The 13,037-nt window shown below is 39.4% G+C and overlaps 1 protein-coding gene across 1 annotated transcript in view; it reads left to right on the forward strand.

Moving 5' to 3' along the window:
• Positions 1-13,037, forward strand: part of LRP2 (LDL receptor related protein 2) — a 105,249-nt gene that overhangs the window by 21,478 nt on the left and 70,734 nt on the right. The window contains exons 14-18 of the mRNA XM_004744018.3: positions 441-584; positions 4,643-4,752; positions 6,697-6,874; positions 9,957-10,170; positions 11,261-11,494. Coding sequence (XP_004744075.3) covers positions 441-584; positions 4,643-4,752; positions 6,697-6,874; positions 9,957-10,170; positions 11,261-11,494 — 880 coding nt within the window. The remainder of the gene's footprint in view (positions 1-440; positions 585-4,642; positions 4,753-6,696; positions 6,875-9,956; positions 10,171-11,260; positions 11,495-13,037) is intronic.

Raw genomic sequence — 13,037 nt, forward strand, 5'->3', positions numbered from 1 at the left:
ATCAAGACCATCAAGATCTTTAGAGGGAAGATCTTTTTGTTTGATGCTTCTCTCCTCTATGTAAATAAAATGGGCGTTTATGGCTGTTTTGGCCTCCTGATTTTCACCTATGACTTGGGTTATTTTTATGACATTTTTATGACTCTGGTCTGTGATAGTTAAGAAATGAATCTCTGTAGCCAGTCTCAGGAGGCAGCCTAAATGATGAGACTTGAACAGTCCTCAGACACACTTAAAAATCAGTGTTTTCAAAGTATTGCTGATGTTAGTTAGCATTATACAGTATGTGCCCGCTCAATGGTGCTGAACCTTTGCCTTGTCTCCAGATGTGAGGAGTGTTCAAGAAACATGGCAGCCAGCAGTAGCCACAGTGAAGAAAGTGCCTCCATATAGAAACTGTGGGCTTGAAACAGCTCACTTCTCTTCATCTTTCTTTCCAGGGTGTAATTCAAAGAGTGAAGACAGATGGTACCAACAGGACAATATTGGTTTCTCTATCTAGGGCGGGGCCTTCCATGAGCCTGGCCTTAGATTGGATATCAAAAAACTTATATTACACCAGTCCTGGAACTTCATCAATTGAGGTAATGATTCCATAATACTGTTTACAGGAACACTGGTTTTTGATGCATCTAAAATCTGTTCACAAGAAATATTTTCCTAGATTTTGAACTTATTTTTCAGCAGAGGCGAAAGGGAGGAGTTTATCAGTATGAACTATCAGATTTAGAAGTGAAAGAATAAAACCACCTTAGAAATAAATTATTTGGAACTTCCTACTGCCTTACTTTATTTTCCTCTTAAGCATCAATATTAGCTTGTTCATATAAAAGGATTTTAGATGATCTATAAAAATATATAAAAAGATAAATGAAAAAATTACATAAGGAATTCAGCATTAAGTATGAAAGAATAGAGTAGGCTGGAAATTTTCCCTATCTTTCCTCACCAAGTCTGTAACGTATTTCAGTACAAACCAAATTTATAGGTTACTTCTATTCTAAGATGGAAATCTTTCTATGGCTCCATACAGTTTTTCTAACAGTGAAACAGAAAGTAGAAACTTGATTCTAATTCCTTTGATACTTTCCTCGATGTGATAAGTATTCTTTTTACTTTAATTCCCAGAAGAAATTTTAGATGGGGTACTGGTATACAATCACATGAAGTAAATCAGAGGTAACTCAACTAGTATTGGTTTGCTCCATTCTGGGACAAGGTTAAAATATACAAGGGATTATTAAAGATTTTTATTTATTTATTTGTCAGAGAGAGAGAGAGAGCACAAGCAGGGGGAGCTGCAGAGGGAGAGAGGGAAGCAGGCTCCCTGCCCAACACAGGGCTCCATCCCAGGACCCTGGGATCATGACCTGAGCTGAAGGCAGACACTTAACTGACTGAGCCGTCCCGATTTTCCTGTAAGGGATTATTAGTTCATAATAATTTGAAAGTGAAAATTTCTAAAGCAAGGGGAGGGTCTTGTGAGCGGGGCAGTTAGTGAGGATGTGCAGAGTGACAGTTCACAGCTCAGGGTGAGGCACCACCTGCTTAGCTGGTTCTCTGTGGAGTATTCAGAAAGACAGATGCCGAATGAAGGTGAGGAAGGCTTCTAACAGTCAAGTGGGTAAGTCAGCACAGATTGGACAGGGGAAGTGCTTATTTGACGGTCAGAACCATGCTTTTAGTTTACAACGGTCTTCTACAAACAGGATCTCGGTAAATTATCACAGCATTCCTGAGGGCAGGTAAGGGTAGTGCACATTCACAATGAGAGGGACATTTGAAATATGTACAAATGCTAACCTAAGCTCTTAACATGAGGGCGATCTTGGAGATTCATCTGGTTCAAGCCCTTTGTTGTTTAGATAAAAGCCTGAATTTTACATAATTTAAGAAACTGGCTTCAACAGTTAGCTTCCCTGCCCTGATTCCCAGGAGGTGTTTTGAGTTTGCCTTGTTAAAAAAGGACAATTCCAGCAGTCCAGCCTGCTGTAGCCCCCTTTGATAGTGACAAAATACATTTTTTCATAACCTCAACTACAAGTGTCACTCTCCCATCAAAAGACAGGCATGATTGACTGCCTAAAACTCTTAATTCCAAACTCACATCTTAGCACATCTTCATTCTGAATGACAATGTGTTCCTACTCTGTCTTTTGTTTCTTGCTTTGTAAATAGTTTTCCGAAAGTAGGGAGCATGTTTCCTCCATCAGTATTAAGTACAATGAAAAGGCACCAGCTGATGGATACTGTGTGAGTGAGTGAATGAACGTGTGTGTGTGTGTGTGTGTGTGTGTGTGTATGCACGCAGTACTGGTAAGGCCTAAAGTCTAATTGTGTCCAAATGCAGTGAGGCACGGAGGAAAGATAATTTGCTTTGGATTCCAAACACCTGCTTTGAGTCTGGCTTACTGACTTCCTAAACACATAGTACTAAACAGAGATCAGTCCCACGGTTAGTCCTGGATCTTCAAAGATGAATAAAATACTTGTTTCTTCCTTTAAGTGGTTCACACATCTGACAGACATGCAAAGAAATCGCTCTGTTCCAGTGTGTTAGGTATAATAGGAGCAGTGACTGTAAAGTGTTCTGTGACTAGGGGAAGAGGTAAACGTGTGAGGCGGGAGAATGGCAGGAGAACCAATTTCCAGGGAGCTGTGTCCTGAAAGATGACTCATACTGATCTCTGCTAAATGAAGAAGTAAGGAAAAGTCTTCCCATGCGGAGAGAAGCACTTGATAAGGACTTTAAGATACAAAAATGCATTTTGTGACTGGGGACAGCACTGTATTTCCTCCACTCCCCGGCTATTTGACCTTGGACAAGTTACCTTTACTTCTCTGAGCCTCTGGTTCCATACTGTAAAATGGGGTTCTGGCTCAGTAACTAAAAGTACTTTTGGACACTAAGGTAGCCCGTGAATACAGAGTCCGGTTTCCCTCAAACCACCAGTATGTTCAGAATAGCCACAGAGGAGCTATGAGAACAATGATCCAGAGGTAAATTGCACTTTTAGTGTTTTTTATTGGTTTTCTCCTCTGGTGTTGTCAGTAGTGACTGTCTCAGGGGAATGTTAGATGGAGTAAGGATGCAGAGATCGTGTTCGCTTACTGTTTACACGAACCCAATAACTTCCGGGATAAGAATAACTCATACTTAGTTCAAATTTGAAAATAAGAGAAATACTGAATAAATTGTTTTCCACTAGGGGTAGCTGTGTGCCCATTCACTAAACGCAGTTATGTTGCTGGAGAATGAGGCATACAGAATGGTTGTGTGAGAGAGAACTTGATACAAGCCAAAAAAAAAAAAAAGGGAAAAAGAGCTTTCCTTTGAATTTAAAGAGATCCAGTAAAAGTAGAGAAATTTTGACAGAAAGAGGCAAATTAAAAAGAAAGATACCAGGAAGGAGAGAGAAAAATTTAGAAGAGTGAGGGATTAAAGAGAGGTGTGTATGGGGGGGGGGGGATGAGGAGGAGGAGGAGGGAGTTAAAAATACATATAGAGACAGAAAGAGGGCAGAGATAGAAATGTAAACACTGATCCACAAATAATCTATTTGCATTAAAAAACAGCTTTATAGAAAAACCTTAATGCCAGTCAGCAATCAACATACATCTTCTAATCTCTTACCTCTCTGATGGTCTTAAGTGCATATTAGAATAGCCTCATTCCTATAAGAAGGTATTTGTAATATAGTAACCCATATTTTTCTGTGATGTTTCAAGATTCTGCTAACATTAGTTTTCACAATTTACAGCGATAATAATTAAAAATAGATAACACTGAGAAAGCCACTTAAGGTCTCTTTCATCATATATAATAATATATAGTATATATGATATATAATAGTTTCTTCATATATAATATGGGCATTCATAATATGGTATCTGTCTCACAGAATTATTGTGAGGATTCAATCCAACAATGCTTACTATAATGCCTGCTACATAATAAGTGTCCAGTAAATGGACCAATAAGAAAAATAGGAAACACACACTGGGTGCCATGTTTAAGGCTTTACATGTATTATCTCATAGTTCTGTGCAGAATATCCCATTATTGTCCACATTTTACTAATAAACTAAGTTCAAAAAAGTGAATTTACTTGCCTCAGGCAGATCTAGATGGTCAGGGATTTGAACTCTTGCATTTTAACTTGACTGTTAACCTGTCACAGATTTCACTCAGAATAAATTTGGACTGTTTGGTCAACTGTATTTTCGATGATGGGCCACTGGGTGCCAAGTCACTGGAATTCCAGAGAGCTCTGGGGCTCCTATGTTTCTTCCAGAGTTTTCTCCTGTTTCCTTTTCTGAAGACATTTTTGTAGTTTCTCTCAGGTGATGAGTCTGCATGTTTACCCATTTGAATCCTTCTTTTATCCATATAAATTTCCTCTCCTGAAACTTGAGGTGAATTGACATAGGAATTTAAGGGATGATTTTGCTTTTCTTACTTTCTATTGAGCTGATTTCCTCATAGCCCTGAAATGCAATTAGGGATTATCTGAATCTCACACAAACCCTCCCATTCATCTCTAATTGGGCTTTGGAATTTGTTGTGTAAGTTCTCCTTCATCTCAGTTTTCTTTGTTTCCCCTTATGAAACTCAGTTCTAATAAGTGATTTTGTGCTATAGGTTTTGAAACTGCAGGGAGATATCAGATACAGAAAAACACTGATTACCAATGATGGGACAGGTTTTGGAGTTGGTAGTCCAGTTGGCATAACTGTTGATCCTGCTAATGGGTGAGTGTTCATAAATGACACGTATCTTCTATGCAGCACCATTCTTGTTAATATTATGGCCTGATAAAATGGAAGATTTCAAAGTTAAAACCTTTTCTGATTTCATATGCCAACATTTTGAAAAATACAGAGCTCAGTGAGAAAGAGAAATAGCTCCGAGTTAATGTGAAGCATATAATTTGTGTTTTGTTCTATGTTCTTTAAATTAGCAACATTGGATAACTGGATAACATTTGAAGTAGAACTTGAAGAATTCAAGGCTTCTCATAGGTAGAGAGTGGGTTGGAACTGGGGAGTGGTTCTTGAGGTCAAGTGAGCAGTGAAGGCATAGAAACATTTCAAGGTTTTAGCATGATCATGTGGAAGGCTGGAACCAGAGGTTTCGAGTTAGGGGTGGTTGACAGGATGGGAGCTAAAGGTATTTGGGGACAAATCCTGGAAGGACTTTAATGTCATTATACTAAGAAGGTACATTTTATTCTTTTGAGAAATAAAAAGCCAGCTGGGAATTGGGAGGAAAGGAATTATGATAGAATCAAATACGTATTTCAGGAAGATAGGTCAGATAAGAGTGGAAGAAACCAGGAGCAGGGAGACTAGTTAGGAGAAAATGTTCAGCTAGGGGAGAGAGTTCCCAGTTAAGGTTTGGTAGCTTAAATTTTTGGTCAACTCAGAAGTCACAAGAGTTTTGTGACTTTGTCCAGCAAACTTTTGGTAGCCTGGAATTTGAGAGAAGAAAGAAATTATGACAGGAACTCAGGGCCAATGACTAACAAGTTAAGCACAATGGGAGATCAAGAGAATAAATAAGGATGTTGGTAAAATGCTTATGCATTAAGTCCAGGCAGAGAGGAACCAAAGGTTTGGAAGCTCAGGCAAGTTTTAAGGTCGACGAACAGACACAATAGAAGAAACAAAATAGGAGCAGTGAAGAGATGGGAGAGTTTGGTCAAAGCAGAGAATGTCAGAGTTTGAGAACTTAGAAGTAGGGAAGTTTAGATTTGAAGATGAGGTTCATGGACAGGCATATGGAGGGTGCAAGAAGTTTGCAAATAACGACTGAAATGAAGCGTTTTGAAGACTTGTGGGAAAAGACCATAGTCTCCTCAGGCTGTTGCAGCAGATGAGGTAGAAGGAATGGAAACTTGGATTCATATCCAGAAGGTATGTCCACAGAGGACTTGGAAAGCAACCCTTCATATACCTTAATGAAATTTTATGTATTATGTATTTGGCAGTTGGAGATTAGGTTTATGTACAATATTTCATTTTTCATCACAAAAATCAGAAAAGAAAGTAGCTGGTCTTGTGCCAGATGATGATTTGGAGAAGAGTTAACTAACAGGTCTGAGAAGTAAGCAGGGAGGTACCAGTGTCCTTCCCAGGACTGCATATGCGCGATTCTTTGAAAGGCATTGATTGTTGATGTAGGCTCACTCTTAGTAATAAACTTTGAACTTACCTGATCAGGGTTAAGGATCCTCCATCAATGTAGGTTGCTAGCATCCTATTTTAAATACCATTTTCTTTCTTTCTTTCTTTTTAAATAAGATTTTATTTGACAGAGATCATGGTAGGCAGAGAGGCAGGCGGGGTTGGGTGGGGGGAAGCAGGCCAGGGAGCCTGATGTGGGGCTCCATCCCAGGACCCTGAGATGATGACCTGAGCCGAAGGCAGAGGCTTACCCCACTGAGCCAGCCAGGCGCCACTAGATACCATTTTCAATAGACTCTATCCTAATAATAAGAAAATATACAGACATTGACAAAACCCCAGCTAAGTACTCCTCCATGTCACAAGGTACTAACAGTTCCGATTTCCTCCACTGAACTGTGCACATTTCAAGGACAATCAATAACACTTTTTTTTTTCATTTAAATATTTAATGTAACTGTTTTATGCCTGTCTGTTTTGTGAAATGCTGGTGTTTTTCCATGGTTGAAGGAAACTGTACTGGTCAGACCAAGGAATAGACGGTAGTGTTCCGGCCAAGATTGCAAGTGCTAACATGGATGGAAAATTTCCAAAAGTTCTCTTCTCGGGAAATCTTGAGTACGTGGAGTTCATCACCCTTGATATTGAGGAGCAGAAACTCTACTGGGCGGTCATGAGCTCGGGAGTGGTACGTGCACTCTGTTGATCTTCATTGCCTAGCTTGTGTAGCTGATACTGATGTTCCTTGTCTGTCTGGGGTTCCTGAATAACCTCCCTTGGCCACTTGGACCAGTGTTTTATTGCCCTTTCTTCCTAATAACTTTTTTCCCTAGAGCAAATATTGCCCTAGTTGAAGTCATTTTTCACTAGTTTGTGCATAGTTCCTTATAGAATAATTTTCATTGTCGTTTCCCCGATCCTTTGCTTTTCTTCAAGATAAAAATATTTCCATTTTTCATTTCTTATTTGTCCTTGAAGAGCCATTTCTTTCATGTTTTAGTGATTTCAGTGATTTTCTTTGAAAGCTATCCAGGCTCTCCAGTTGTAGAGACTAAGGGGATAAAAAAGTAAATACCAAGCCTTTGAGCATGGCATCCCCTCCTAGCTATGTGCCATTCTCTAAGGTCTTGACATGGTTGATGCATATGGGAAAAGTCCCTTTGGTGGTAATTTTAAACTTCAAGGTTGAGCTCATTATTTTCTGCAGTAAGATGAAGAAACTATATAATTACATCCATTCACAGAAATAATGTTTGATCATCACTGTTGTGCTTATGCAATTGAGGTGTGACAAGGCATGTAGAAGGTGCTCAGTAATAACTATTGATCAATTAAAATATTGCTGTGGATATTGTATTGAATATGTGTCAGTCTCTTCCCTGTTTTTTATTTTTTTAATTGGTATTTTTTTCTAATTTAAAATCATCTTTAGTAATTTGTTTTTATGAAATTTCATCATTAGTATGTATCTGTTTTTCTGAAGAGCAGACTGTGATCCAGTCTTTGCATTGGTAAGTTCCTCTCAGTGGTTGGTAGTAAATGAATCCCTGTAAATATTATTATCATTACCATTATTATTTTCAGTTAACCAGCATTTAGTACCTCACAAGTTTTTGTTGTATTGTTCAACAGTTCATTAGTTGTGTATAACACCCCGCATCATCCCAACATGCACACTCCTTATACCCATCACCCCGTTACCCCATCCACCCACATCCCTTCCTTCTGTAAGCCTCAGTTTGTTTCCCAGAGTCAAGAGTCTCTCATGGTTTGTTTCCATCTCTGATTTTTTCCCATTCAGTTTTCCCTCCCTTCCCCTGTGGTCTTCTGTTTTATTTCTTATATTCCACATATGAGTGAAACCTTATGATAGTTGTCCTTCTCTGCTTGACTTAATTTCACTAAGCATAATCCCTTCCAGTTCCATCCATGATGATGCAAATGGTGGGTATTCATCCTTTCTGATGGCTGGGTAATACTCCATTTATATACAAACCACATCTTCTTTATCCATTTGTCTGTTGAAGGGCATCTTGGCATCTTGTGGACATTACTGCTATGAACATTGGGGTGCATGTGCCCCTTCTTTTTACTACTGTATCTTTTCTTCCCTGCTTTTTAAATAGTGGTGATTTCAGATGTTTTGGACATTTCAGATGTTTTGGACATTGGTCCTTAATGTTGCACAGTAGGTCCGATGTTCAGTTTGTTATTAGTTCAGCAGTGCCAGTTTCAATCCTAATATGGACTTAACAGTGGTGATAAACTAAGAACACTGAATAGAAGTAGTGATGAGTGAAAGCACTTCGCGCACTTCAGTGTCTGTATGCAGTAATGAGGGAACTCTTACCACATGGTGTGATCTCTCTGGCAACTTAATATGTCCCAGACAGTGCCCACCACCTTTCTCCCTTCCTATTTTCACATCTGCTCTGCCCTCCTGAATGGGTGGGCTTTCTGGAGGTGTGACTCTCCATCTTTTCTCCCAGGTCAGAACCCTCATGTTTCCCTCACTCTAATATCCATCAAAAAGTGCTGGCCATTTGTCCTCTGCCTCTTTTCTCAGGTGCAGCCTTTCTCTGCCACTTCCACCCTTCTGGGCCTTGATCGGATGATCGCTATCATTAATCAACCTTACTTTCACGATGGAGGCATGTTGTCTTCATAAATCCACAACAAATAGGTCTGATCACTGCTCAGCTTGAGGAATAGCTCCAGACACCTCCCTCAGCTGAGCTTGGACAGCTAATCTGGTCCTGGTCCGCTCCTTCAAAGCTCCCCTCCAAGCTTATCTTCCCTCTGCTCTGACTTTCTGGAACTTCTGTCAGTTTCTAGGGCATAACCTGCTCTTGTAACTGCTGGGTTTCCTTGTCCATTGAGGTCGTGAGCCAAACCTCATTTGTCTCTCTTGCCAGTACTCGGCTCAGATCCTGGCATAGAGGAGGCCTTTGAGACAAGTTTCTGGAATGAAATCAAACCAGCTGTGTCTACAGTTTATTTTTCTTCTAGAAGCAGACTTGCCATTTCCCATTAGGAACTTCATTTATGTGAGTTCTTTTCCAGCTTATCACGGTCATTTTGATGAAGACTTGTTACCTGTTTGAATACAACAGCACCATTCAATACACCATTCGAATACAACCTTGTCCCATTCAGTCTTGCTGTCTTGTCATTGAATAAAACATGTTTCCTAGTCCCATTGTAGAAATAGTTTGTGAAGATGTTAAATGCAGGGTCCATCAGCTCCTGGGTAGTGATCTACAGTTCGACACTAAATGTGTATCCTTGTCCAGAATATGACAAGGACTAGCGAGGTTTAGTTCCCCTTTTCGTCACCATGTCGTCTGAGAATGTTAGTTGTCTTAATTGAACTGAAACTTCATTGTCAGTGAAATGGGCATGATGACATTTGCCTGGCCTACTGCTCCATGCAGTTGTGACTATCAGATCCTAAAACAGATCCGAAAAATGTCTGTGAAGGATAGAGTGCTAGATAGATGTGATGTATTTTTATTAAGAGAATGTAGTTTGCTGGAGGGGAGGTTGGTGAGGGGTTGGGGTAACTGGGTGGTGGGCATTAAGGAGGGCCTGTGATGTGCTAAGCCCTGGGTGTTCTATATCCCTGATAAAGTACTGAACTCTGTATCTGAAATTAATGATGTACTATATGTTGGCTAATTGAAATTAAAAAACAGAGAGATAATGTTAGTTTTAAATGTTTCTCTCATTTCACCATCAATCAGTCAATCATGACAATTCTGATGTTTTAGATCGAAAGAGGAAATGTGGATGGTACAAATAGAATGATCCTGGTGAACCATCTTTCCCACCCATGGGGAATTGCTGTCTATGGTTCCTTCCTTTATTACACGGATGGACACTATGAAGTCATTGAAAGAGTTGATAAGGCCACTGGGGACAACAAAGTAGTCTTGAGAGAGAATTTTGCAAATTTGAGGGGTCTTCGAGTTTATCACAGACAGGGTAAGTATTTGCCCCTGAAACACACACGTTCATGAATGTAAAATGTACATTCACACTTCTGCACACTGACATATGTAAGTTCACACCCGCACATAGACCCATGTACACATACATGCATGTGAATTGAAATTACCTCAAATATTTTTGAAATGATAGCCCTGTCCTAAGGTTGGCTGAGTGTCAGAGACTAACCTGGCATCTGAGAGGCCAGGCTGACTTCAGAGTAAGCTTAGTCCCCATTCTTTCCCCATCATTTTAAATTCCTTACTTTGCTTTGCTTCATAGCGGTCCCTGACATCTATCAGTTTGTTGTCTGTTGTTTCTAGTTAGAATGTAAACTCCATAAGGACAGGCATTTTTTTCTGTCTTGTTTCTTGCTCTCTATCCAGTAACTAGATGAGTTCCTGGCACGTTGAAGGTGGTCAGGAAACATTGGTCGGGTACCTGATGGGGAAGTGTTAATAGGTTAGAATTTCTAATCTTAAAGGGAATACTTGGCTGTTTTCAGCATTTTTTCGTAGATAATCTAACTTTTGATTTGCCCCTTAAACTAGCGTTGTGATACAGAAATTACATTTGGAAGTTTTGACATATTTTGTAGCTTTTAGTCTCTAACCAAAGTTGACTAAACAGTTTGCTGTCTGTAACCTAGGTTTGTCACTTGGCCTTTGTTTTTATTGCATGTGAAAAAAACCTTTAAATGTTCTTAATTAATATATTCTAAATCAAATGCCCATCACATTGTTGATCATATAATTAAAACTGATATAATTTTAAATGCCAGTACATAGGTCAGAAGGGTTAACAAAATTAGAATTTGCACACTGATTTCCCCAATTCTTCTAATTTCTCTATGATTTATGGAAGAAAAAAATGGATGTTCCATTCTCTATAATAGTTGTGGTACCTTTGTGTGTTAATTGTTCAAGCTGTAGTCTCTTCAATGCTGTTTTTAGATTGTTAACCCAGGTGCTGTATTTTGTTACTGATTTTTTGTAATGAATTATTCGGTGACCCAATACAAGATATTTGAGGTAGAGTGTCAAGTATGTGAGGTCAAAAGTTACAAACTAATTTTGATTTCATTTAGATTCATCCTCCAATGGCTGCAGCAACAATGGGAATGCCTGTCAGCAGATTTGCCTGCCTACACCAGGAGGATTGTTCTCATGCGCCTGTGCCAGTGGACTGAAACTCAACCCTGATAATCGGACCTGTTCTCCATATAGCTCTTTTCTTGTTGTTTCAATGCTGTCTATAATCACAGGCTTCAGCTTGGAAGTTTCAGATCACTCTGAAGCCATGGTGCCAGTGGGCATCCCAGGTATGCCAACTCCAGTAGATGTAAGATTTCACTCTGCTGCCATGTGAAATTCTTGGTGCCATAAAGCCATTCTCCATGTTTGGATTTAGCATGTAATGAAGCTGGTCTTTCCCTTGAGATACACTGGCTCTGCCTTGAATTGTTCTCAAACGTTAGTGTACATCCGAATTGGAGAGCTTGTTAAAACTCAGATCTTGGCCCCATCTCCAGATTTCCCCATTTAGTCATTTGGAGTAAGGCTAGAGAATCCACATTCCTTTTTTTAAAAAATCATTTTATTTTCTGGGGCGCCTGGGTGGCTCAGTGGGTTAAATCCTCTGCCTTCAGCTCAGGTCATGATCCCAGGGTCCTGGGATTGATCCCCACATCAGGCTCTCTGCTTGGCAGGGAGCCTGCTTCCTCTCCTCTCTCTCTCTGCCTGCCTCCCTGCCTACTTGTCATCTCTCTGTCAAATAAATAAATAAAATCTTTTAAAAAAATTTTAATTTCTAAAAATTTAAAAAAATTTTAAAATTAAGTTTAATTAGCCATCATTAGTTTTTTTTTTTTTAAGATTTTATGTATTTGACAGATTTATTTGACCGGAGCCAAAGGCAGAGGCTCAACCCACCGAGCCACCCAGGCACTTCAACCCACCATTAGTTTTTGATGTAGTGTTCATTAACATTGGTTGCATATAACACCCAGTGCTCATCAGATCATGTGCCCTCCTTAATGCCTGTCACCCAGCAACCCCCACTCCCTTCCCTTCTTCAACCCTCAGCTTGCATTCCTAGCAAGTTCCCAGGGCATGATGATGTCTCTGGTCCATGGATCACACTGAGAATGAGAGGCCTAGAGCAAGATAGAATGTAGCATGAGACTGCAGGAAGTATGCAGAGTTGGTGTTTAGAAGAACAGTTAATGGATATTTGGGATCAAGGTTAGACTCTTATTTAGAATAGTAATACAGTAGTCCATAATCTAGTTTATTATATATTTGATGAGTTGAAATAAATGAGTTGGCCATATTAGAATCTTCTTAGTAAATGTATTTTTGCAGTATTTTGTGTTTGTATACTATGAACATAGAAAGTGATCACTGTTACTGTAGGAGGAACCAAGTGTTCACTACCATCACAAGGGGTATGTCACAGGTAATGATAGAAATAAAAGATAGAAAAGGAAGAAAAAGGGTGAAGGGAATGGAGGGGAGGAAGAGATGGCCAGAAGAGATGACCATACACATGGTGGAAGGAGTCAGGGGATGTCTGGTACCATGTATGCTCTTGGCTGATGGTGCTAGGCACAAGTACGCATGACTCTGCTTTGTTTTCCCCACATCTGAAATGTTATGTCTCTAAATTACCATCTTATAAAGATCATAAAATCAATTATTTTTTCTCCCAACTTTTCATTTTGAAAAATTTCAAATCAGAAAAGTTGAATGAAAGGTACAGTGGCCATCCTTACATTGTAAACCTAGATAGAAAAATTGTTAGTTTTAACACATTTGAAATTGTTATTTTAACATATTTGAATGCTCAATCTGAGTACATGCACA

Source organism: Mustela putorius, unplaced genomic scaffold (genome assembly GCF_011764305.1).
Source record: "Mustela putorius furo isolate JIRA1106 unplaced genomic scaffold, ASM1176430v1.1 tig00003869_pilon_pilon_pilon, whole genome shotgun sequence".
Taxonomy (NCBI): Eukaryota; Metazoa; Chordata; class Mammalia; order Carnivora; family Mustelidae; genus Mustela; species Mustela putorius.